At 37.6% G+C, this 26348-nt stretch overlaps 1 protein-coding gene across 2 annotated transcripts in view; it reads left to right on the plus strand.

Moving 5' to 3' along the window:
* Positions 1-475: 475 nt before the first annotated feature.
* Positions 476-26348, plus strand: part of RASGRP1 (RAS guanyl releasing protein 1) — a 34209-nt gene continuing 8336 nt past the window's right edge. For both annotated transcript variants that reach the window (XM_062494284.1, XM_062494285.1), the window contains exons 1-9: positions 476-506; positions 2643-2816; positions 15941-16046; positions 18135-18197; positions 19275-19406; positions 20498-20651; positions 23373-23546; positions 24261-24377; positions 26064-26339. In XM_062494284.1, coding sequence (XP_062350268.1) covers positions 476-506; positions 2643-2816; positions 15941-16046; positions 18135-18197; positions 19275-19406; positions 20498-20651; positions 23373-23546; positions 24261-24377; positions 26064-26339 — 1227 coding nt within the window. The remainder of the gene's footprint in view (positions 507-2642; positions 2817-15940; positions 16047-18134; positions 18198-19274; positions 19407-20497; positions 20652-23372; positions 23547-24260; positions 24378-26063; positions 26340-26348) is intronic.

Below are 26348 nucleotides of genomic sequence, written 5' to 3' on the forward strand. Positions count from 1 at the left end.
CCTGCGGCTGGCAGAGCGGGAGGGGAGAGGAGGGGAGGGGAGGGCAGGAGAGGGGAGGGGAGGTCCTGCCCTGCCCTGCCTTGCCCTGCCCTACCCTACCGGGACGAGGTAGTGCCGTGAAAAAAAGTTGTGGCTGCTTCAGAGCCGGCAGCGCTTGTGGTGCCTGGTGAAGCCGGCGGCTTCAGAGAAGAACCGCCCCAGCTTAGAACTTCCTCCTGCCGATAAAATCTTCGCCAGCGCTCCTCACGCGTGGCGGCCGCCGCCGTCGCTGCCCTACTTGAAGCGGTTTCAGACTCCTCCCGAAGCGAGACGGGAGCGGGAGAGCGGCGAGGCGGAGGGAGGGAGAGGGAGGAGGAGGAGGAGGCGGCGGCGGCGGCGATGCGCGGGGCCCTCCGCTCCGCCCGGCCTCCTCCGCCCCGCACAGCCCCGCTCCCTGCGCAGCCAGCCGGGCGGCGGAGCTGCGGCTGCAACCGGCATGGGGACCTTAGGCAAGAGGAGAGAAAAACAGTGAGTTTGCCGTGCTGCTTTATGTCCGCGGCGGAGGGTACCGGGTCGGTGTCGGAGAGCGTGCGGCGCCCGGTGGGGCCGGCGCGGCTCTCCCTGCGGCGGGGCTGCCGTGGGACACGGGGGTGGCACTGCGGGGACCGAGCGGGACAGGGAGAGGGAAGAAGCGCGGGAGGGGCTGTGCTGGGAAGGATTTTGTTTCAGCCTTTGGGATGGTGCCAGCGTGCGCCGGACAGGCGGGTCGGCGCGGGTGGCAGAGCCTCACGTTACCGGGGCGGCCCGGCGCCGTCCGGGCTCGGCTACCTGCGGCACGGCCGGGAACGCGGCTGTCAGCGCCCCGCCGGGGGAGCGGCACCTGCTCCGGCATCGCGTATTTGTGATGTCCTCCCCACCGCCAAAGGCGTGCCGTGGAAATGCAGGGCGGGCGTTCCCCGCTGCCCCTCGGTCCCGCTTTCATCTGTCTTGACTCGTCGGGTTCACTGCTGCTGTTCTAATGAATAACCAGAGGTGCCGCCGGCTGAGCTTTGCCTCCAGCGTGGCCAAGTTGGCCGCGGTATTACTGAAAACTTTTTCAGGTGTGAAAACTTCAGATTTTCTCCCTTGTGTTGCCAAAGCCAGAAATATCTTCTGCCTTAACTCCTACTTTGTTACTACTTGCTGGGATCCTCTGCCCTGAGTTGAAGAGGCACTGGAATAAAGCTAGGAGAGGGACTTAAGCTTGTGAAAAGAAAATACTGAAAGCTGATCAGGCTCTTGTTATTTTTATATGAGAACAGGAAGTCAGATCGCAAAGCTAAGAGGGAAATTGAGAAAAAGGGGGAAGGGAAGATAACATTTGCATGTCAGCTACTGTCAGCCTAACTATGGAGGAGCTCAGTGATGGTTACTGCCTCTGAAAGGTCGGGCGTGTATTTTCCTGAATTTGAAACAGTGAAGGCCTGGGATCAGTGTTGGGTTGTAAATGACGGTGTGGTCAGTTTTGTGGCTTTCCCAGCATTCAAGTGAGATGGAAAGGTTAAGGATAAGGCAGGACTTTCACAGGGATGAGGTAGGGTCCAGTCTGTCTTCATAAGGCATATTTTTAACTCCATGCAGGAGTGCCTATTGGGAGATGTCTCTGAATTTATTTCTGCTATCTGTATGTAATACGCACACTGGAGGAATTTCTATGCCTTTTCTTCCTGGGACTGTTAGCTGATCAACAGAGCCTTGCATAGTGCTCCAAGAAAAGCTATGTGAACACTTAAGATAGCAGCTTAAAGACACTGGAGTCACTCGTTTAGGAAGGCTGTGGAGTGTCTGAAATAAACCCAAATTTTATTGAAATGGCAGTGCTTGTTGTTCTTTTGTGAACTGTATGGTTATACTCTGAAGTCAGATTTTGCAGTGGTGCCTGGTGTTTGCAAATACATTTCATCACTTTTTATCCATGCAATATTGTTCCAATTTACTGTTTCATACAGAAATATGAACTTGTATGCAGGCAATGAATAGCCTTTAATATTATCCGTAAACATACACCTCCTTGAAGTAGAATGTATTATATGGTCAAAACATAAGACTAACATTAGATATGTGCTTTATTTTGGTATCACTTGCAACTGTTATTAAATACATTTATTTGCTCATGTATACTATTTTAACACAACTTAGTAGGAAATAATAGTATAGTATAGATGCAAATTAGTGTATTTGCTTTGATTGTGAAATACTCCACTATTAGGTTGTGCGGATATTTTGTTTACTTAACAGTGACTTTTCAAAATTTAAATTTTTAAATTAATAAAGCTAGTCTGGTGTTTTCCAATGTGTGTAATAGTTATATTTTTCTTCTCCTTTACTTTTGGTGGGCACACAAACATCTGGTGGTAGGACTTTGCATATTCTCCAACAAAGAGACAAGACTTCTGATAATCCTGACAGATCATTCAGGGAGCTCTATAACCATGTGCTCTGCAACTGATATTTAGCAGAAAAAAAAAATCACTTACTGAGCAGTCCCTTTACATATTAAGTGGGAGCATTATGCCTTTCAGCATAGAAGGAGTTAATTGTCCTTTAAATCTCTCCTCCTTTGCCATGCAGTGTAAAATTTGCCACTATATTTTCTTGTATTTGCTTCACTGGTGTGCTTTCTTCTAGGCAACCTGCCCAAGCATGCAGCACTGCCCCTGAATCAGCACTGGAGCTGCAGCAGAGCAGCCACTGTCCCAGCCTCTCAAATCACACTCAGGTCATGATGGTGCCATTGGGGCACCTGGCCAAAGGAGCCACTTTAGAAGACCTTCTTGAAACCTGCATTCAGTCTTTTGGTGAGTGCCTGGAGGTGTTCAGAGTCATAGTAATTTGTTTCTGTCCTGTTAAACCCTTAGTAGGGAATTAAATTGATTTATTGGTGGAGTAGAAAAGTGTTGACTGAGAATTGTCTGTGCTACAGGTGATTGTAGTTCTGGCTGATTGATGTGTTTGTGCAGATGTGTGTAATATGTGCTGAGAGATTAGAGTAACTACTGCTTTTTCTTGAGGGAACCAGACAAATTCCAATCATCTACACTTCTAAGAGTAGTTTTTTTGTTCCTTCAAGTACTGATTTTGTAAACTTTACCAAGCATTCATTATATTTTTGCATATTGCAATAACATTCTCATAATGCATGTAAGAAACGTGTTCATATTAAGCATTTTTTAAAGAGAGGGGTTATTTTTAAGCTAGGTGAGATAAGACTGGGTTGTTTTTTTGAGTTATCAGTATAGAATTAAAGTTGTTTCTTTATAAAAGAGAAAGAATGCAAAAAGAAATCACAGCTATATTTTTTTAACTTTTTGATTATCCATTTATCCTTTTACAATATGGATTGAAATATGGATAAGTGTAATCATTGCCTAACCCATGTATCCCTAGTTTCCTTTTCCAACTTCTTCATTAGTAAATGTGTTTGTATTCAGCATTATTAAAGTATGTTATTACTAAAGACACTTCAAAATGCTTCTGAATTATTTACTTATAAGTAGCACATGTTTGCTAATGCTGTCTTTCAGTGCTTTGAGCTACTCCCAAAGTATATGTGGCAAAGTCTTAGTTTCAGAAGTAGTCCTAAGAAGATAAATGTACTTGATCACCCACTCAGCTCTAAAATAATTATCTATATAGTTAAATAGTAACACGTTGTGCTGATCTATTGGTACAGTGCATAAATACTGTGTGAACAATGACTAATCTTTCACATTTATTTTAAATGAGTTTGTTTTGTTGTTTTTTTTTTTAACTTTTAAGCCTTCCAGTCAGTGTGTGCAGAGAAATGCATGTCTGAGAAAGACTGGTGAAACATGTAATTGTCAGTAATGTCTTGTTTCTTTTTTGCTTCTTTTCTTCCCCAATTCATTATTGTGAAGACCCTGAACTGCTATGCAGTTCTATTCCTAAGGTACCTAAAATATAAGGCTTTCAGGTAGTTGTAATATTGTGACTACTTAACGAGTATTAATGTCTCTACATTTTCATGAAAACAACAGTAATATAAATGTAACATTATAAAAATCGAGTATAGATAATAAAATGATTGATTTAAAGTAGTGGAGGTCGAACCCTGGGTAGGAGATTATTTTTGGCTAATACTCTGTATAACAATATAGACATGCTTAGGTGTTCTCAGATTCCTGGACATCAGTATATTAAAAGGAATTAAGGTAATGAAGAAAAGCAACTGTCCCTGTGCAGTTCAGCTACACATGCATGTGAATCTTTCTTAAAGGTGTCACACTTCAGCTAGAATATTTACTAGCCCACTAGATAGGGTTTTCTTGACCTTTGACAAACTATATGTAAGTTGAGCAAGGTGAATTGTAGTGCATCAGCAAACATCATTATGACTCACTAAAGACTGCTAAAATCATATTGTGTGCTGCAGAGGTTTCGACTCTTAATTGGACAATTCATAGTAGTGTCTGTATTTATACATCTTCTATGAAACTATGCATGTTCTTATGCTATGTTGGAACTTCCCATTAAGGTATTTAAATAAAAATACAACTATTACAACGATAGATAACCCGCATAATGAAGCTCATTAAAGAAGGCTCTTGTAGCTATCACCAAAACCAGTGCAAAATTCATTCACATTATTGTGCCAATGAAGGAAGACATGAAAAAACTTTAATCTGAGATTTTGAAGAGGGTTGGGGGCAGGGAGCAAAATGGTGGGAAAAAAGCACAGCTGCAGAATGATTACAAGAAATCTGAACAGTTGAGGAAGATTCTTCTCATGCATAGTACTGAAATCTTCTAACCTCTATGCTAATAGTTCTGTTTAGGCTGAGATTATATCTTCAGTCTTGGATATGCTATATGCTGCCTATAATACTTTGTATATTATTCTATAAAGTCATTACTGTGATTTGAGCAAGTTTTAATGTACATTTATTGTACATTGTACATTTGAAGTTTACTTTCTGGAAAAAGCCATTGATTCATTTGCTGTCTAGTCTTACAGAGAACAAGAGGCATGATGAAATGGAGAGGGTGATGTGTCACGTTTCAGAATATGTACTGCATCTCGTTAGCATTATACTGCACTGGCTGTTGTTGTGCACAAATACAATTCCTCTGTAATGGATGCAGCTGACTTTATATTCCTGGACTCCATTATACAAGTTGAGAAAAAAACAAATAGTATGTAAGAGAGGCTGCTGTCAACAATGGTATGTAAGAAGTTGGCAGCCTTTTGCTGTATATGCAGAGAAATATCTCAAGAAGGTCTAACTAAGAAGGTATTAAGAATCAATGCACACTTAGAGCTGTGAAGAACACAAACATAAGTAGTTTGTCTTACAACATGAATTAGGAGAAGAAAGGAGGAAGGGGATATGCTTAATTGAAATTAAAAGTGAGATGACTAAACTTTACTGCAATATTGTAAATAGATTCCAAGATGTTTTGTAGAACGACTTTGCACAGAGAGCCAAGTTAATCCAAAGTCAGTGCAGTTAACTTAAATTCCTACTTTGGGGTGATTAGTGTGTGCTCTTTCGCCTCTCACACTTGGTCTTCTTTAGCTTGGACTGATGAATGACAGGCATGTGCCTTAGCAACAGAAACAGTGAGGGTCTTAAGTGGTAGTTTTAAGTCATGTAGGTGGTCACTACATCTGAAAGAGCAGCATCATATTCAACAGCATGATGAGGAGATGCTAAAAGCAGAGGTTCCTTCAAGTCCCATGAAAGTTTGAATCAGGATTATGAAGATGAATCATCCTGCAAATGAGTTGCCAAAAGTAAAGGTAACAAAAAACAAGGATATAAGTGAAGGCAAGAGTTTGGGGAAAAAATAGCATGATGAGTGATTGAAGGTAGGAAATGTCTTAGAAAGGAATGTTGGTCCTCTCTTAGGAGATCTGTAGAGACTTGAAACCGTTCTCACAAGTTTTAAGAGAAGAGATTTGATTATACAGAACAGTGATTCAAAACATGTTCCAAAACCTGTCTGCAAAGACCTCTCAACATTATAAGTAGCTACAGGATGGTGTTACTGCTATGATCTGGATTGACAAGAAGAACTGTAGAGCACAAATAAATGCATCACATATGATTGCCTTAGAAAAGAGGGGGAGGAAAAGAGAAAGAAAGAAGGGAGGAGATTGCACAGAGACGAAGAGCAGGAGGTAGGGTGAAATGATAAAAAAACTAGAAAAAATAATAGCTGCAGAAAGGTTAGATTCAGTGCAACCTCTACTTCAGAGATACTAATCCTGAACAAAAAGCTTATAAAGAGATAATTAAAAGTAGCTAACTTGGCAACAAAATGGCTGAAGTTGTAAGTTCAGGCAAGCAAAGAAGTAGTTAATATATTTTGACCTGAAATATGACAGCTCCAGGAGGAAGATAATTTATTCTGGAAGAAATCTTCATTAGTGACTGTGATTGTGGAGTGGAATTTTACATAGAACAGTGACTTTAAGCCCCTGCATAATTTTTTTCCCCCATTATGTAGTACATGAAATGCCTGGAAAAAATGTGCTTTTGACTGGCAGGCAGTTTTCTGAAAGTCAATATGGCTTTGTCTCCTGTTTTGTTGTTAGTTGTAAAGACACTTAATCTATCAGCTTTGTTGTTGAAGCCAGTGCAGTAGGATCTAGTTTGTTGGCAGGTCAGTAGAACACAGGAACCATATGCTTATTAGCACAGCCATACTTTATGCCTAGCTCTTATAGTAATCTTTGTGAGACTGCATAAATGTATAAGATATATTTAGTTGAGAAAGTGTTATAGATCAGAGAGGAAAAATGTATTAGCAGTATTTACTTCACTGGATACCTAATTTGTTAACTTTGTTTCTGCTAAATGTTCATAACATTTATCACCCTGGAGTATCCTCATGCTACTGTGAACTTGAAGTTCTGAATATGTGTTGTGAAGTCACAACTTTTCTAATCTAGAACATTTTCCTTTTTTTTGTACCTTCACTGTATGTTAGTGCACGGTAAGAGGTCCATGTTTCTTTCCTTTGACTCTGTCTATTTTTATCTTATAAATCTACCTTTTAAAATCTAGAGTAAAGTTTAAGTGTGCTTTTTTTTTTAAATAAACACACCTTTCAAAGATCCACTGAGCTATTTTAACATGCATTCAAGCTTATAAACCATGTAGGGTCAGAAGGCCTTTTCCTTGCCCGCACAAAGCATTTGTTTAAGTTGTTTTTACAAGTGTTTAAAGACTCCATTGCAATCAGGACAAGTGTCTTCAACATAGTGCCAATTTGATATCTCCTCGTTTTGTCTGTAGTAAAGTTCTGGAATGTTACCTAAAATTACATACCAAACAATTCCAAGAGTGCACTTGAAAGCAATTGTTTATTTAAACACTTATATCTTCCTAAAAAAATCTGAGGATCATTTAAAAGCTGTGAATTCCATAAGAGCTCAAAATGTTAGGGTTATGAAGGCATTTTTGTCCTTAATCTTTGAGTACAAGATCTGACTCTCTGCCTCATTTGAATGCTGGAAGTATGTTTACTGTAGGGTATGGATGACCTATGCTTATCCTACAATTCAGGCATTTCAGTTAAAAAGAAATCAAGACGTATCATCTTCAAATGCGTGTTACAGTACAGTGTTCCTGTGTTTGGTTTCTTTAAAGAGATGCAAGTAAAAGGCTTTAGGGAAGCAACAAAAAGTATTTCTGAGACCATGTAGCATAATTCTGTGTGAAATCTCATCCACAATAAACTGCAGTGGAGCTACTTGTTTATATAGATATGTCAATTTTCACCTATGGAGGACCTGAAGGAAGTGGAAAAGCTTCAAAGATTAGCAATGTTCTTAACAGAATTTATGTGAAATGAATGCAGTTTGCAACTTCTAATGGTCATAATAGTCACAGACAGTGAGGTCTGGGAGTAGGTTGTGATGTTCAATTGTTCTGCAGTGTTTGATCCATGCTAAACTAGTTTGTTGCCTCAGTGTGTGATAAAGTGACATGTTTTTAAAGAAATATTAGAAACACTGGAAACTACATCCAGACTAATCTGGATGAAAGATGCCACAGAATTGTTTTGATAGAAATAAAACATCTCAGAAAGGTGCTGGTCCTGGTGGCCTCTTAGGTGTAACCTAGCTAAAATGGTACAAGATAATAAAAAATAACTATATTATTAAGTTGTGTAGCTACATGAACTGATTAATATTTTTATGTTGCTCATGTCAATATCATGCAAAAACATATTGAGGCTTAGGAATTCTTTGAGAGTCAGCTACATATTAAATCCATCTTACAAACAACAAAACAGGCTAGTTAGAGTTCGCTCATTAGAGCTGTAGGAATTTTCGCCTCTAAAATACAGAAAAAATGAAAACTATCCAGGTTTCCCCATATCAGTTATCTGGAAAAACCCACTTTACTTTAAACATAAATATGTTTTTCTAGTCTAATTCAAACATACAATTAACTGCTAAAACAATCACAGTTCATCTACTGAGTTCATCCTTTTATCAAATTTACTGTGCAAATTCCAGTATAGAATTCTGATATGAAGGCAATAAATTCTTTCAAGGCATATGCACAGCCACAGAATGCAACTGTGGCCATTTGCTTTTTTCCTCTCAGGTTTGCCTGAGCAATCGTTTGATTTTCTCTCATGCTGCACACACTTGCAGGGTTCTATCTCTTGCTCTTGAGGTGTGGCCTGAATGTTGAGGTCTCCAATTCTGCCCCCCCCAGTAGTTAAATTTTATTCATGCTGCTGTTCTGTGTGAAAATGCTGTTGATCATTTTATGTTAAGTAATCTGAGTGCTATTTGGTCAAATACAGTACAGAAACCTTAGTATTGCCTGGCAACAGAAACTATGTTAATGATCAATTAATGACATTGTGGGAACAGAGAATCATTGCTGCTCTGTAGAATGCATAAAATTGTGGGAACAGAAAAGTAGTTACTGCTCTGGAGAATTCTAAGTGCTGTTTAGCTAACTATTAAAGTTAATTGTGGTTGTACCAAAATGAAAATGATTTCTTTTTTTAACCTGATGTACGTGAAAAAATTTTCCCAAAGAAAAGGAACTTTAGTTATCTTTATATATATATATATATATATATATATATATATATATATGTGTTATAAAGTTCTCTTTAGAAAATTTGACTTCACTTTTCTCAATATAATTTTCCAAAGCCAAGAAGTAACTAGTAAAACTAAATGAAGAAAACTTGGACTTTTTTCTTTATAAAGCAGTCTCTTATTTACTTATATTTACTACAGGGTTATGACTGCAAATTCTGTCTTCGTGCCTCCAAATATGACTTCAGGAAAAATAAGTATAACTTTTATATAGCAATGCAAAATATTCTAATTGCCCACCACCAGCCAGCTGATACCCAGACAGCTGCCAAGCAACAGCAGCCCTGACAAACTTGCAGCCTGCTTTTAAATGCTAAGCATTACATGATACGACATGAAATATCCTGTTGGATAGCTGGGTCTGGCTGTGTCCCTCCAGCCTCCTCGCTGCTGGAGCACTGCGAGAAGGCATCCCCAGCTGCTGGGTTCAAGTTAGTTTGCCATAGTCTGTAAACACCAGCTCCAGAAGTATACCTAGAAGTATAGCAAAGGCTAGGAAGCTTAGGAATGTAAGTGAGGAACATTAGAGCAGGGACCATGCAGCAGTAATCAAAATCGAGGTCAGGAAGTGAGACCCAAGTGATCTGCAGCTTCTTCAAGTCCTTGAGAGGAAAGCAGCTTGGTGTCTACTAGTCTGTTGCAGTTTGATGTCTACTAGTCTGCTGCAGTTTGAACCTTTGGGTGGGACAGGCTACATCATCATGCCTGCATGATCAGTCATGCACTCAGAGGGAAGCTTGTTGTAAAATGCTGCAGTGTAAGGGTTAGGCACACATCTGGGTTCAGTGGTGAGAGATGGACACTGGCCTCAGAAGTTTCTGGTTCTTTTCTGGGAGTCTGTTTTTTCCTATCCATCAGTGCATATGCTAACACAACTCTGTTGCCAAGAATTACATTTAAATTATTCAGGAGCTGCCTGCAGGTCTAAAAATTCCCATCATTCCAGTATCATGACTTAAAGCTTTAGGAAAAGTCTTGAATGCTTGAATTATGTTTTGTAGGCTTTGGAGAAAAAGAGTATTTGATTAAAAAGTTCTCATCTAAATTTGCTAAAATCAATATTTTAAATATGCTGTAGAATGATGTGTGATGTGTGTCCATGTGTGCAAACTTTTTTTCTTCTTCCGTGTACCTCATCTGAGTTTCCAAGGCTAATGGAGTGCTTTCCACCCACGTTGCATTTGGTTTCTCTCAAAGTACATTTTAATTTCTGAAAATCATCCCATTTCTCTTTGACAAGAGCTTTTTATCTCCCTGTTTTCATTTCAAAGAATTACCCACCTAGAGCTCTTTCTGCAAGACGTAGCTTTCCAAAGCTGTTTCTGAGAGAAGGTACTGTTTTTCCCTAGAGATTTTTCTCCATTAATGTTCCCTACCCTCACAAAAAACAGTCTTATTATTCTTTTGGATGCATATTATCCTCACTTTTGTCTTGGATATATCTCCATTGTTTATGCGCATTTGGAGGAACAGGAGTGGGTTTCCCAACCTCCCTCTTCTGCAGGGAGTTTAAAGGGAGAAGTTTTGAAGAACCACCAAGTTTATGGGGCTTCTTCTAACGTGTGTTTACTTGGCTTGTTTAGATTGATCACAAAGTAGTGCAGTTCTTTCAGGAAAGTGCTGATTTCTTCTAAGTTTAGTTTTGGAGATTTTCTTCCTAAGATCAAATACTTGAGTAAATAAATTTAAGTAAAACTCAATAGTTGCAAGCATGTGTGGACAACAAGCCAATTTAAAAAGACACAAACAAACAAAACCAAAACTTTGGTGCAATTCCCTGAGTTTTTTGGTGCTGTCTGCTAAACATCATGTCACTCTTATGGCACGATGGGGAATGCCATCATCCTGTATAGAATTAAATGTAAGCTGGGGAGCTCAGTATTCCACCTGCTTTCTGCTGCAGCTAAAACTAAAAAGAGCATTCCATTACCTAATTACTGTGTCATCTTTGTAAATACATTCTTATTAAGTTATATTATTTCTGAAAGATATTAAGCACTTAAGAAAATTGATTGAGACAAAGAAAAATTCACTAAGGATGAGTGCAAAGTTCTATTTAGAGTAATCAGTCGTAAAAAGAGTATGGTAAAGTCCTTCATACACAGCATTTCTTCAGAGAAGGATCTCATTGTGAAGAGGGACTTTAAAACTGAAAATGGTATTAATTACAATTAATGATACTGTATCACTGCGAAAACTCTGTGTGCACAGAGGGATGTATGTACTTTCATATTTTCTGTACATACATTATACATGAACATTTACTTGCATTAAAATGTAGGTGTATGCAAAGGTATGATTCAATATAAATGATATTAAGAATAATATTCTAAGTCTGGTGCTAAGATCTCCTCTGTAGTACTATATTCAGGTTTTCTTCATAATGGTGCAAGCTACAAAGGGTTCAGAAAACATCGAAGTTGACCAGATAGAAAACCTTACCCTGAGGAATAAAAAAAATTACAAATTTGGTGTTTCTTAACTCAGAAAATAGATGAGGGATGCAACCCTGAAACAGAGAAAATATATTGATAATGTAAAGAAAGTTTTCTTCTGTGTGCTGGAGTCTGGGCTTAAGCAGCCCAAGTTGCCTAAAATCTTTGGTTAGACAGAAAGGAGAAATCTTAAATGATAGAGAAGCTCAAGCACTGGAATAAGTAATCTACAAAAGCTGTCAAGTCCTCATTGCTGTGGAGTTTTAAGAACAAATTGAACTGGTTCTGAAGCACGATTTTGAGAAAGCTGTTTCTATATTGGAGCAGCAGAATAGAATATATTGGCTCCTAGCCCTGGTATCTGCCATCAACTGAAGATTCAGCAGTCATTAAAAAAATTAGTTTAAGTTAAATCTGTTTGCTGACCCTCAATAATGGTTTCACAACGGATAAGGAGAATGGTGGCTTCTTGTGACTCTGGTTGTGACCAAATGTATTCAATTTAATGAGGAGAGTTAAATGATTAGTTCTGTTACAGGGTATCAAATTCCAATACAGAAGTGGTAAGTCTGGAGTAAGAAGGTTACTATGGGTTGCAAACGTTTTAAGCTGAAGGGGAACAGACTGTTTCTAGTTTGTAAAGGGAATTTGCAGGGAGAATCTGTAAAATACTCATGAAATATTTTATTTAGTTTTGGTTGCTTCTAGCCATTTCAAAGTTATCTTGCAGTACATGTGGGGCAGATTCGTTGACTTAAGTCTGTCATTTCAGTCACTAAACCCTGCCACATACTCCCGCATGTACCTGCATATTTCATACATGTGTGTTTCATCAAGGTCTTTGAAACCTTGAGACCTTAGGAACATAAGTTCCCTCCGTTTTCAGATCATAATAATCTTTGCAGACATTTATAGCGCCATTCCCACACCATCTCCTTTAAACTGCTAGAAAAAAAATTTGCAGAAGTCTTGAAGAATTCTGTGTAGCACATCAGAATAGCAACCCACGACTTTCAGCTTCACACTTAACTTCTGGCAACTGTTTGATACTTTTGTTTTTGGTGCTATATTTTGATAACCACTGGAAGACTTAAGGGAGTTTACAAGAAGTTATTCGTGTTCTTAGTAGCTTAGTCACTGATCATGTGATGTCAGTGCTATGTGATTCACTTCTGATTCATTTCAAATTGTACTCTAGGTGATACAGTAGGAACCTGCTAATGAAATAAAGATGGTACTTACGCAATAAAGGCCTCTTAAACCTAGAAAAGCTAAATTTTCTTTCCTGCAAAATTCAATTTGCTTAAGACATCCTTGGCGTTCTTACTGCTGCCTTATCATTGTGTTCATGCATTGGAGGGAAGCTCTCAATACAGCAATCTTCTCTACGGAACATATTCTTTCTGTTAAGTGTATTTACCACAGGCTTGTGGCCATCAGGACCTGGAGAAAAGCAGGTAGTTTGCTCTTAAAGCCTTTCCGACTTTTGAGCAATTTGTTTCTCTAAAGCATTATAGGAACAAGTGATACTTAAGGTATTTCTAAATCATGGATTATAGTTTACAAGGAGTCACTCATTGGTTCATGCAGTAGGGTGGCTGGTGGGCCTAGATTAGAAGGTTCCTACCCCTGTGTGTTCTGAGTCTCACATATGAAATGGAACTTTTGTAATTGTTGATTTCAGTGGCTTTGTGCTACTACATAGAACATAAAATACTTATCATTAACTGTCATTGTTCTTTCAGTCATGGAGTTAAATGCTAGGAAAGCATATTCAACTTCTGCTTTCTTTTTTGTTTCAGAGTATATTTATTAAAAAATCTTAGTACAATAAGGGAATTTACAGGAGAAAAACATATAAGCAGTTGGTTGTTTGTGTTTTGCTGCAGTGAGACAAACCTAAGGTTTACACAGTAATTTGCAGCTTTCTTTCATGTAAATTGACTAACTGAAACACACCCTTCCCACTTGAGTTGTGTTCACTGAGTGGTTTTGCTCAGCAGGCTGTGTGGTTAGAAGCAGGTATACAAACGGAAATGAAAAGGAGTTTTAAACCAAACTGCTGGGGGCTCAGGGGAGTTTGCAGAGGCACTCAGAGGCACGCTTGCAGCAGTCAGGACAGCCCTCCTAACTGGCTCCTCCGTCTGCACAAAGATGCTTTACCATGGTAAATTGCGTGCTGGTTCAATTCCATGCAGGCTTGCTGTTCACTGCTCAGCTGTACTGGGGACATTCAGGTTTCTTTTTGCAGAGTGTTTATTTTGTTTTATAAGCCATCATGAATACAGTGGGGTTCTTTTGTGAAGGTGAGCCTTTTAGTTGGATGAGAGAACAGATAGCCCCAGACCTAGTATTGCTTTAATGTGTGCAGAATAATTTAATTTCATAGTAATGAAGTGGATCTCTGTTGCAAGATAATTAGGTCTGGATGTGGTGAAGCATAAATACACTTTTATTATGCAGGAAAACACCATAAATGTGTTGACCTAATTACTAATAGTAGGCAGAACATACTGTTTTTCTCTGCACTTTGTGACATGAAAAAGCTAAATGGAAGGGAAACTTCTAGAAAATAAAAATTTAAATGGGAACCTGTGGCCAAGTGATACCTGTGTTATGTCATAGCAGAGGAATTTGGAATGCAGACAACAAAAGTGCTAAGGGAGAGATAATATTATTTTCTGTCTTTATTGTCGGGAAATGATCTATACTGAGCACTTATGAGAAGGTTTATATTCTTAGTAGTATGTGTGCAGATATCCATTTGGCTTGCAAGTAAAGCAAGCAAATATACTGAACTGTTTTACTGATTAAACAGGAGCTAGTGGATGGAGCTTCTGGCAGAACACCAAATTTTGTCAAAGGATGAAAATTCATACAGACCTTTGTGTGCAAGGCTTAAACTTACTCTTCGTGAAGACACTGAAAGAGTACAAAATGCTAAATACTAAAGGCCTCAATAAGTATTGATTCTTCTTGTCCCAGCCTTCCTCTGCAAATTTTCCACTTCTCTAGCAGGATAATTTGCTGGTTTGCCCTCAGTGTTCATGCTTTAATATCTAGGCAGTTTATATCTCAGAAGGATTCTTTCAGTAAGGAATTAAAATTATGTGTGAACACAAAAAAGGAGCACATAAAGTTTTTAAAATGAGAACTCATAGCATGCTGTTACTTGGGGTCTATACTGCTCTCAGCCATGGGGCTGTAGGACAGGCAGACTTTCCCCGTGTCCATATCGATGAAGGTGGATACATTTGGTATCTTCCTGGAGAAGGGCATGGAAATTCTTGTTCAGTAAATTACATGGATTACCTTGTTTTGCAAATGGGCTGTTTAATGTTCCATTTTGGTGATGTGCAAGTTAAAGTGCCTTCTCCCTGCCTTTCCCAGCACTAGATGTCATTTCATATGCTGGAAATCTGCTCTTTCACATCCCTTTTCCATTTTACCATACTGTACTTTGCTTCTCTATCTTGTTCCTGCTACTGCTTTTTAAAGAGATAACTACATTTATTCCCATAGAGGTTAATCTATTTAAAATTATTCAAACAGATAAATTTATTTTGTATTTGAAAGAGCGTCAAATTCCAGTTCAAGCTACTTAGGTTCTCATATGACTGGCTGGGGGACAACAGTGTCATTTAATATTTACAAACAATTTCACAACTGTTTGTTACAGAAATGGAAACTTTCTTTTTCAGTATTCGGCTACATTTCATGTCCTTGATCTTTTTGGAATATGGAAAAAAAGCCCCCACAAGACCCAGAAGACAGATGTAGTCTAAAGCTCTTTGTCTGCTGAAATCCTTGTAATGCAAAGCTCAAGCTGACGTGCAGTACATTTAGGTCCACCACAGGGAGTATGCACAGGCTAACCTGTGTTTCTAGCATGTGTTGTATCTCATTCCATGTGCATCTATGCACATCTGTGATCCTATCCTCTGTGTGCACTTTGAGAATATTGCTGTTCTGTTTGATAAGTGTAGTCATATCAATGACTGGCTGATATGGATCAGTAACTGAACTATTTTTCTCTGCAGTTCCATTATTTTTTTCCAAGTTGCTATTCATAGGCCTAAAGCTAAGCATTTAAGTGCGTTGCAGGGCTTAGTTCATTATGCGTAATTATCTGGGCAGTTTAAAGACACAGCTGCTTTTTTTTTTCTTTCCTATTTTTTAAGGGACTTCCAAACACAGTAGTGAAATACAGTAGTTGTTATATGGCTCTCACCAGAAAAATCATGCACTCTCTAAATTAGTAAGTTACTTCTGTCTTTTAAATAGCATACATGAACAGACCTGATTAAAATTAGGATTCTGAAAAAGCCTGTTGCAAATTGTTTATGAAGGTACAGCAAGATTTCAATATGAATAATCCTTTTTTGTTTTTTAGATTTAGAAGGAAATGCATGTCAGAACAACCAGCTGCTAAAAATAATTCTGGCCATGCATCAGTTTTTCATCTCCTCTGCAGACATGCTTCAGAAACTTGTTGATCTATATCCTTTGTAATCTTCATCTGCTTTTAAGGTAACTTAATAGCCTGACAAGTTTTAGATGGGTAAGTAGAGGATATTTAATCTATGGGTGTGTTAATATTCTGCTAATTAAATTGTATACTTGTTTTTTGCAGTTTTTGGTAGTGTGGTGTACTTTTGTTTGGTTTAGGGTTGGCGTTTTTTGTTTGTCTGGTTTAGCTTGTTATACACAGAGGAAAAGATGAAACTCCAAATCAGGTTTTAAACAGGATAAATCATCCTCTGTTGGCTGTAGAGGGAATATCTAGCAGGTGTTAAATGAATGTAGGGACCTCAATTCAGTACTGTGAACCTGGGCCTAAGTTTCAGATCTGTTTCTCTCTCTGTCCCCTATGAAGTCAAAGAGCAAAGAACAAAACTGTATCATCTGGATATGAAAATTTTCAACAAAAATTATTTCTCTCACATAGGCTGAAAATTGCTGAAATGAATCATAAGCATTTCCTTTCTATTTGTTCCCATTTTGAGTTGACTGCCTAGACTCATATGTGTGTGTTTCTGGCTCATTAGATTTTTCACGATGTAGCTACTAGATCATGTTCCCAATACTAGCCTTTCTTTGGAATTTTTAATTGTGGAGTATATTACCTGTCTTCTTAGCTTTACAAAATGTTTACTCCTAATTAGATGAGCACAGTACAGGATGGAGACCTCTCATGCTAAGAATCTCCATCCAATTTTGGTACCATTCAATTTAGTAATTCTTTCTTTCCTCAAACTCTGTATCTTCCAGACATTTCCAAGCAGCTTCCTTGACATCGGAGCTTTACTGGAGCACTGACTGTCTGTAGCAGGACTGTCCTGCTGCTTCTCCAATCGCAGGTGTTGGATCAAGTGTGCTAAGCTACAGCTGTGCTGTAGTGTTGTGTTTCACTTAGGCTCCCGGGCTCTTGGAAAATGGAACCAAGTCAGTGCTTGCATCTTCTTTCTGAGATGGAATGTTTTCTACAGCCAGAGAAGCAATTCTTTTATTAGACTTGCATATTTTGCTAGCTTGGCTTTTAGCTCAGTGTATAGCTCCCTGTAAAGACATTGCAAGTTAAAGACAGTTTTGGATGGATCAGGTAGTCCGGGCTCTTGTATTTTGCAAAACCTTGCAAGTGTTCCCGCTGCACCATTTCCCATCTCCCGAAATTATGGGAGTGATTTTAGGTGGTTACAAGTTCTTTGTAAGTCATCTAACTTTAGACATTCAGATAAGGCCCTAAAAAATATTTGGAAATTTACTCAGATTTCACCAGTTCCATAGTCAGCCTAATGTAAGCAGACTTGAAGGGTGGATGGTACATTTAGGCTGTGGTTAATTGCAGTCAGATTGTGAGTAGATCCACAAGGTATTTCCATGAAATTATGTTTTTCAGGCCTGATACGTGTGTCATCTCCATCAGAAGAATCAAGACACTCATAATACATTTTCAAAATGGATTTTCCATGACTTTAACAGACATTGGCTGCAATAGCAAAACGTATTTTAAAGAGCTAATAGATTAAAAATACGGTTGTTTCTTTCAGCTGCCAGAGCAAATTAAATGAAAACTGTTGTGTAGCTAGGAAGGTGAGGTTACTATGGAGAGCACATTACATTTTGCTCTACCATTGTCTACAACTGCTTATTTTTAAAAGAAAATAGCTTTTTTTTTTTTTTTTTTTTTTTTTAATCTTTAGTGAATTAGCTGAAAAGGATCGCTTCATAAATGCATTGACTGATAAATTTGGTATGAATGTTTCAAATTTTAATGATGTGTCAGTGCACAAGTTTTAAGAGAAATTGTGAGGCAGGTTGCAAAGAAACATGTAGAAAACAGAATCCCTTCACAGGTTAACAGCACTCTGGCAACTGCATCAATATTACTCATAGTAGTCATAGTTGCAATAAACTTTGGTAAAAACCTTGTGATGTACTTTGTATATGCTTACATGAAAACCTAATCTGATACAATATTCGCCATTGGCAGGATGATTCTTGTTGCTTACATATTGGGAAGTATCAAGCATGTTACATTTTACATCATAGGCGAATAAATGTGGTTTTCCTTAACTGTTTCCTACCTATCTTAATGCTTTAGAAAATAACTCCTCCATGCTGTGTGTAAAGATATGCTATTTTGTAAGGTAAGTATATTCTTGGTTGGTAGCTATTAGTTGGTAGTCTGCAGTCATCCATGTGACAAATATAAATATGTTTTTGCATATCTGAAATTGACACTGAAAAGAGAAACAGCTATTCTGCTTAAGCTTTTCAAGGTTCTCTTTAACAGCTTTTCACAAAGAGGTCCAATTGGCTTTTAGCAGATCTGCTTAAATCAGTGCATGAGTTGTCAGGTCACAGTTTTGAACTGAGTCTGTATGAATCTGTATCTTAAATGTCAGTGAAAATTGGTAGTGCTCAGGAAATTATAGAAGTGGGTCTAATATTTTTATATAGATCTGATAAAAATTAATTGGGATATTGCAGATATTTTTATATTAAGCAAAGCTCTGTTGCATTTGGTAGGTAATTCTTAGGTAATTCTACTTCATCACTTGCAATGGTCATGGAACACTTCTATTTTTACCTGTTAAGGGTAATAAAGTTTGATATCTCAGTTTAGAGAAAACAGAAGGGAGGGAAAATATTCAGCTCTAATGGACTGGTGATACCTCTTCTTTACACAAAGGGGGAAATTATTAGTAACAGGAAAGTAGAATTTGTTTTAAATTGTGATGATTTTATTATCTCAGAGCAGATTATTATTGGTTATGTCAGAATGCTTTAGTGTTGTGTGAGATCTGGTAACATTTTTGCTTCCAGGCAAGTTCATACATACATGCATCTGTAAGAATGTGCATTTCCATTTTTCCAACAAGCACAGGTTTTTACGTGTATAGTGCTGGATGCTGTGTCTGTCTGGGGGAGTTAACCTTCTTCATAGCAGCCTCTATAATGGTGTGCATTGAATCTGCAAATGAAGCTCAGCATTATTTTGCCTATGGCTGAACAGTGACTGCACAGTATCAATGACTTCTGTTCCACACTCTGCCCCTGCCAGTGTGGACTGGGGGTGAGCTTGAAGCTGGGAGGGGACACAGCTGAAACAGCTGACCTGAGCTGACCAGAGGAACATTCCGAGATATACAGAATCATGCTAAATTTCAGCCTAACCAGATCATTTTTTTTTTTTTTGTGTGTGTGTATTTTAATATTAATAGGTATTGGATTACAGAGTTCTGGATTATGTTCAAAACAGACTCTAAACTATCCACAGCTATGGAAGAATTTCAAGAGGTGGTTCGAGCTAATGGTGAGGAGTTACATTGTCGTCTAATTGACACATCTCAAATGTGAGTGTTGAAGTCTCAATATAGTCAGAAAAACAAACCTTTGCTCTGAATTTCCTTTCTTCAAATATGATGTCTTTCATAAGTCATATGTTAGTTATCCTTAGAAGAATTTATACTTCATTGCAGATTAAATATACATTGTGTAGAAGAACAGAATGCCTTTCAGGAATGGCTTAGGTTGAATTTAGTTGAAGTGTGGACTTTGGGCTGATTCTCTGTGACAGCTAAGTTTTACTCTATCCAGGGAACTTAGAAAATTTGCAGATGCCTAATGGTTTTGCAAGATCACTTGAAATCAATGAAAAAGGAAAATATAATTTGATTGGGTAACAGATGAGGTAAAAAAGGTGTGTTTATATTTTAGTAACAAAGGTAAGTGAGGATATAGTTTATTACATTGTCATACTCTTGATATTGTTTAGATTATTTTGGTTATAAAATACTTGTAGTGACAAGAATAAATCCTAGAGCTGCACATCACATAGTTCTTTCTTGGAAAGACAACTTTCCCTGTTATATGAGAGTGAGATAGTTCTGTGGAACAGTACAGCTGACAGAACAAGTGTCAGCTGATACTTTGGAAATGCACAGGCTAAAGCAGAGTGGAATTTGGCATACATTTTGTATCTGGTTATGAAAATTGAAATAAAATTTATTACTCTATGGCAAAGGGGGACAGTTCATACTCAGGTTGCTCAAGGAAATCTAAGAATTATTAAAAGGAGGAGTGCTGGATGTGCTCAATGAAGACATAGTTACAGTCAGCTATTCTGAAAATGTAGAACTGATTGCAGAAATTATATAGACTGTCATGATGTTTAGTAAGACAGTTGTAGTGTACTTAAGATGCTACATCAATACAAAAAAGACTAACAGTAATATTTTGTCATATAATCTCTAATGCATGAAAGGAGTTTGCTGTTTAGAAATACAAACAATTCACTTTTTACTGCAGTAAGGAATGAAAACAATGTTACCTCTGATTTAGAGAAAGAGGAAAATTTTGTTCTTCAGTAAATAACTTGGAGTTATTTACAATATATAAAAAATTAAAATAAAAATTTTAAAACAAAATTTTTTTGTTTTAAAAGAAATTCTAGGGATTGGTCTAGAAAGCTGACACAGCGTGTAAAGGCCAACACCAGTAAGAAACGGAAAGTCTCACTTCTTTTTGATCACCTTGAGCCAGAGGAGCTGTCAGACCACCTGACCTATCTTGAATTTAAGTCTTTCAGAAGAATATCAGTAAGTTATTTTTATTTATTTATATTAAGCAAATATGGGAAAGACATAGAAAATATGGCAGAGAAGTAGTATTACCAGATGAACTCTGCCATATAAGATGTTGGACATGCTGAATCTGTTTCCAGACTCTTTATTCCACTAGTATTGAAGGTGGCCAGTGGAACTTTGATTCTGAGTAAATACCCTCCTGCTACAACCATATGAGAGCGAGAGAATGAACCTCAGCTGTGGAAGAGCTGGGGCAAGATCAGTTGGAAGGAAGAAGAGTAAAAACCTTCTTCCATATCCAAGATGTTCTTCCAAAGAAGCTTGCTGTGTTAGAACAAGGAATGTCATTGGACCTAGGAACAAGCAGCATCCTTTGACTCAAATCAGTAGTCAGGCTGAAATAGGATGAAGGAAACTTGAAATATTCTCCTAGAATGCTAACCTCCTGTGGCTGCAGTGAACAGTGCAGCAATCCTGTGCAGTGGTTCATGGGCTGCATTGAAGATGGCCCCTGGACTCTGCTTTTCTTTTTTGATTGTGCATTACAAAATAAAGACTAGAGATAAGAAAGCACTTTAGAAAATGCCATTTTTAATGTAATGGGGGGATAAATGTATTTTATTATACAAGCTTTCACATACACAAACAATTCTTAAGGATTTATCTAATTTATTTTTTCTTTCATTTGATTTTTCTCAAAAATGTTTGTAGCTGATAAGATGTAAACTTCCCTATGCACCTTGGCTTCAGTTGCATCATTGTATGCTACAATATTGCCCCTTTTCAAACCTGATACAGTTTACGCATGGAAAGTGAATGTTAGAGACCAAAATGTAGGAGGGTTGCTAAGTCTGTATGAAATAAGACTGAAAGTAAAGTGATTTTTTTCATTGTTTTTTATTTTTTCTGTTCCTGTTTTTTAGTTGTTTTTGATGGTGGTGTTTTTTTTTGTTGGTTTTTTTTTTGTTTTTTTTTTTTGTAACAATACAATATGAAGCTGAACCTATGCAAGAAAAGGGGCTCTCACTAGATAGTGGAAGATTTCTGAGTCGTGTTTTAATGTACTTTATTTTGAGCTGACAGTACGTGACTCTGTTTTGTGTTCAGTTCTACAGCGTTTTGAGTTTAAGTCATGCACAGATTGCTGCCTGTAGGCAGTAATAATATGCAAAGCTTATATAACTTACCGTTTTCAAAACCTCTGTGCAGATGTAAGGTAATTAATGAGTCTAACAAGTACGGTTTTAGTCAGAGTGTCAGATGTGTCATGGAGTTCCAACAGTTACACACATGCATACCTTTTATATGCAGGGTGCCTGCACATGTCTTTGTATAAATTGAGCTTACCAAGACTTTGGTCAGAAAATAATATGTAATTAATAGTTAGCTATATTAATTGAATCTTTGCAGAATATGTTCATGATGTCCTAAGCCACAGAATCCTTTCATTATTTTAATATGGCATCTTATACCAGGAGAAAGACTGAAAATGACCAGCTGTGTTACTAGTCCCTGAAAGAACTACTTAAAAGCTTGGGCATTTGAAAGTCAGAAGCGAATATTTGATCACATACACAGCACACAGCAAAATCTTCCACGAGATACCATCTATCTTGCAACAAATTAAAATGTCAGGAGTGGTGTTCACAGAGTAATGACTGGAGGCATACTGGTGCTTGGAAAGTATTTTAATCTGTAGTCATAAAGTACAGGGAGGCCACAGTCTTTTGTAAGAACCTTGATTCTGGATTCCTTTTGAGGCTCTTAAGTTAGCCATCACAATAACAGACTCTTGCATTATTTAAGTACATAAACTTCTTTACTGTATCTACCACTAACAAACTTGTTACAGCTGACCTCAATAAATTTGTGTACCTCAATTAATTCAAAACTTTCAAGCAGCATTTTAGAGCTCAATTTCTTCAGCACTTGAAAAAAGAAAAACAAAACACTTTTCTAAAGGAGATGACTGCTGAGGAAAAAAAAAAAAACATAAACTGATTTGTAGTTGTACTGAAACTGCAATGAAGTCCATAGTTATTTAGTTAGATATTGAAAATTATCTACCTGTACAGAGTAATTGCTTAAATTTCAAGATCTAGCCAAACCTGGCCAGGCTACAAAATTCAAGCAGTAATTGTAATGTAAGTACTATGTAATCTCAGAGACAGCTCTACTTATTACTAATATTTCTTCCATTTTTAATTTAATAAGGACAAATCTAGAGGTGTCTGCTGTCATCTGCTTTTAAAGTACTAATAGTTCTTATTAAACAGACGGAAAATACAAAGTTGCAAGAAGGTGAGAGAGGGAGAGTAAGAAACAAACAACAGCCTGACAATTCATGACCTTTGCTTAAACATCAGTGCTATTCCACATATTCCTGTGGAAAGGAATGTATGTCTCTTACAGCTATGAGTGGTTTTGGTAAGATCTTAGTGGTCATAGTAAAGAATGGGTGTAAAAATCTCATGTCACATTTTCTGATGATTCAAATTATTTTTGTTAATGGATAAATCCACTGAATGGATAAAAATTGCATCAACAAAAGCAAATGATTTCTTCTCTTTAATCTTAGTGTAAGAATGGATATCTCAGTTTCACACTAATCATATTAATACAATAAATATAATCATATTATATTAACAACTGAACTTTCTTTTTGTATTGTGTAGTTTAATTCAGAGGTGTATGAACCTGCATGAATTTTCATTTACTCTTCATTTGTTCAAGTTCTCAGATTACCAGAACTACATTGTGAATAGTTGTGTGAAAGAGAACCCAACAATGGAAAGATCAATTTCTCTTTGCAATGGTATCTCTCAGTGGGTGCAGCTAATGGTTCTCAGCAGACCAACACCACAGCTTCGTGCTGAAGTGTTCATCAAGTTCATTCACGTTGCACAGGTCAGTTAAAATCTGGCATGTTTGGTGTTTGTCTTTCTCTGATACAGCCCTTTTTTCTGCTCTTCCCATGCTGCTACTGTCGGGTGAGCTGGGAGTGTTGGCACTGGTCTGGTTCATCCACACCACATTTGTATTCATGTACGTGTGCTGTGTTAGCAGGTGTTCAGATGTTACAGAGTCGTGGCACCAGCACTTTCTCACGTTCATTCTGAAGAAGTTATGTTGACTGTAAAACTAGACTTGCTTTTGAATCAGCCTGTGAGATTTCCAGTTGTGGCTGCAAAGCTTTCCAATGCAGGAGTGATTCTCATTGCTTTGGCTGTAATCAGAAGCGTTCTACCAGAAACATCCTTCTGAATAAAAGCAGAGAGCTATGGTCCTGTTTGTACTCTTTGCATACTAATTCAACTGCAGTCATAACCAAGATAATAGGCATTGTTTCCTAGTTGTGGTAGACTGTGGCAAGAAGGGGAAGTACTGAGGAGGCACTTTGAAGATTTGTTGTATCTGAAAATTTAATATTTGATTTAATAGCAGTAGAATAAGTTCACGTTACACCCAGTAAAATCACAACTCATTACTAAAATACATGAAGTCAAATGGCACAAACTTCTAAGTCTTCAGAGCAAGACAATAGAGGAAATGAAAGTTTGGGTGTGCACTTTGAACAGCCTGAACCTTTACTGATTGATTTTTTTTTTAATGTCAACACAGAAGCTCCACCAGCTGCAGAATTTCAACACATTAATGGCAGTGATAGGAGGTCTCTGTCACAGTTCCATTTCCAGGCTCAAGGAAACAAGCTCATGTGTTCCTCATGATGTAATTAAGGTTGGTATTGCTTCCCTAAGTTTTATAAATAAGACAACCTTTAACTTTTTGTCACTGCACACACTAAAAGCAACCTTACTTCATTGGATAAGATGGAAAGACAGAGCAAAAATTTATTTGGTTTTGAAGGGTTTTTATTTGTTATTTCATCTCTACATCACCAGTTACTCATACACTTCTTGCAGCCACATCTTTCTTCAAGACTTGTCTAGATTCTCTAAGGCTTCTCTAATCTCAGATGTGATAAGCTTCTTTTTTATTTGCATGCAATAGTATAGAATAATATTCAATCATGAAACAGAGAATTGGATCCTAGAACATTTGAAAACAAAACTATTGTTTTCCATAGTAACACTAACCATACTTAATCTGTAAAGTGCTAGCACAGAGCTCTGCACTTTCAGTGAAAGGACTGGTTTTGTTTATCTGATCTTTCCATGTGACAGGTTTCATTTAATTTAGACTTGAACAAATGTAGCCCTATTGCACACATAGTATGGTGGAATGTTAGGAATCTGTTTTAATTTCCAGTTAAATTCTTGTGAAATACTGATGAAAGCTATTAAAAAGGGAAGGAAGGCTTATTTTTTAGCAATGCTTCTTAAGAAGCCTTAAGAGACTTCTTAAGAGAATACGATACTTTATTCTTTCTGGGGCCTGAAAAAATCTGTAAAAGTATCTAATGAGCCTGTTTTGGTCACAGTATGATCAAATTAAATGAACAGTACATACCTGGAGTAAAGACCTGAAGTGTGACCTCCCTCTGGAAATGGCTAGAGCTATCAAAATCTATAAAATCAGTTAGAAAGCTTATTTTAGAAAGATGTTTTTCAAATCTTTTCATTTTAAAGACTGCATGTGTGTACATTGTTTGAACAACTTTTTCTATCAAGAAATTGTATACAGCTGCTAATAGAAAGCACGTAAAAAAGTCTGGTAATTAGTGACTTGAGAACACACTTCAAGGTTTAACTACGTCAAACAGTTTGTAAAGGTTGCAGATTGAGAACTTTGACAGGAACTTTGCCGGAGAAAACATTGGTCCATTGATTTTATTATGTTAATGAGTCACTTTTGTACCTGTATCATTTTAAACAAGGGAAATATTTAATCTGTTAGACTGAAGATTAATTTGGCCTTTATAAAAAAACAAGATACTGTTTCTAATTAACTTTCGTGGAAAAAGTTTTCTTAAAAAGACAGGTGTGCCACCTTGAAAAATTGTTTGACTTCTGATCACACCATGATGCAATCATGGCACAGCATAAGGTTTCTCTGCCAGGACCTCTGCAGGAATTCCACCTGGTGACCTGAAATCAGAGAATGCATTCCACATTTTGAAGATGACTGCTTTTATGAATGTCAGAGAGGTTGTGCTGTGCTTACACATTGACTGCATGTACATCCCCCTGATTTGAGAGAATCTTTCTTTTCATTTGACTAGATGGGGAGGTTAAGGAGACCAGCATTATAGATTAGATTATATATTAACTATATATAATTACATATTAATACCTAATTCATGGGTATAGGAGATCTAGAATACTTAGATGTCACTTGAAGTTTTAAAATGTTTTTCAAGAGTCGTGAGTAAATTCCTTAATGGTTACATGCAAAGTTCTTGTGCTGTATAACAAGAACAGGAAAAGTAACCAGTGCTGGTTTTTTGTTTTTTTTTTTTTTTAGGTGTTTAATGAAATGACAGAATTGCTTTCGTCTTACAGAAATTATGATAGCTACCGACGTGCCTATAATGAGTGCAGTAACTTTAAGATCCCAATCCTTGGGGTCCACCTGAAGGACTTGATATCCCTTTATGAGGGCATGCCAGACTACTTGGAGGACAAAAAAATTAATGTATACAAACTGTATTCTCTGTATAACCACATAGATGAGCTGATACAACTCCAGGAAATGCCACTTCCCCTGGAGGCTAATATGGACCTCGTTCACTTGCTTACAGTAAGTGTG

This window comes from Cinclus cinclus, chromosome 6, assembly GCF_963662255.1.
Source record: "Cinclus cinclus chromosome 6, bCinCin1.1, whole genome shotgun sequence".
NCBI classification, from domain to species: Eukaryota; Metazoa; Chordata; class Aves; order Passeriformes; family Cinclidae; genus Cinclus; species Cinclus cinclus.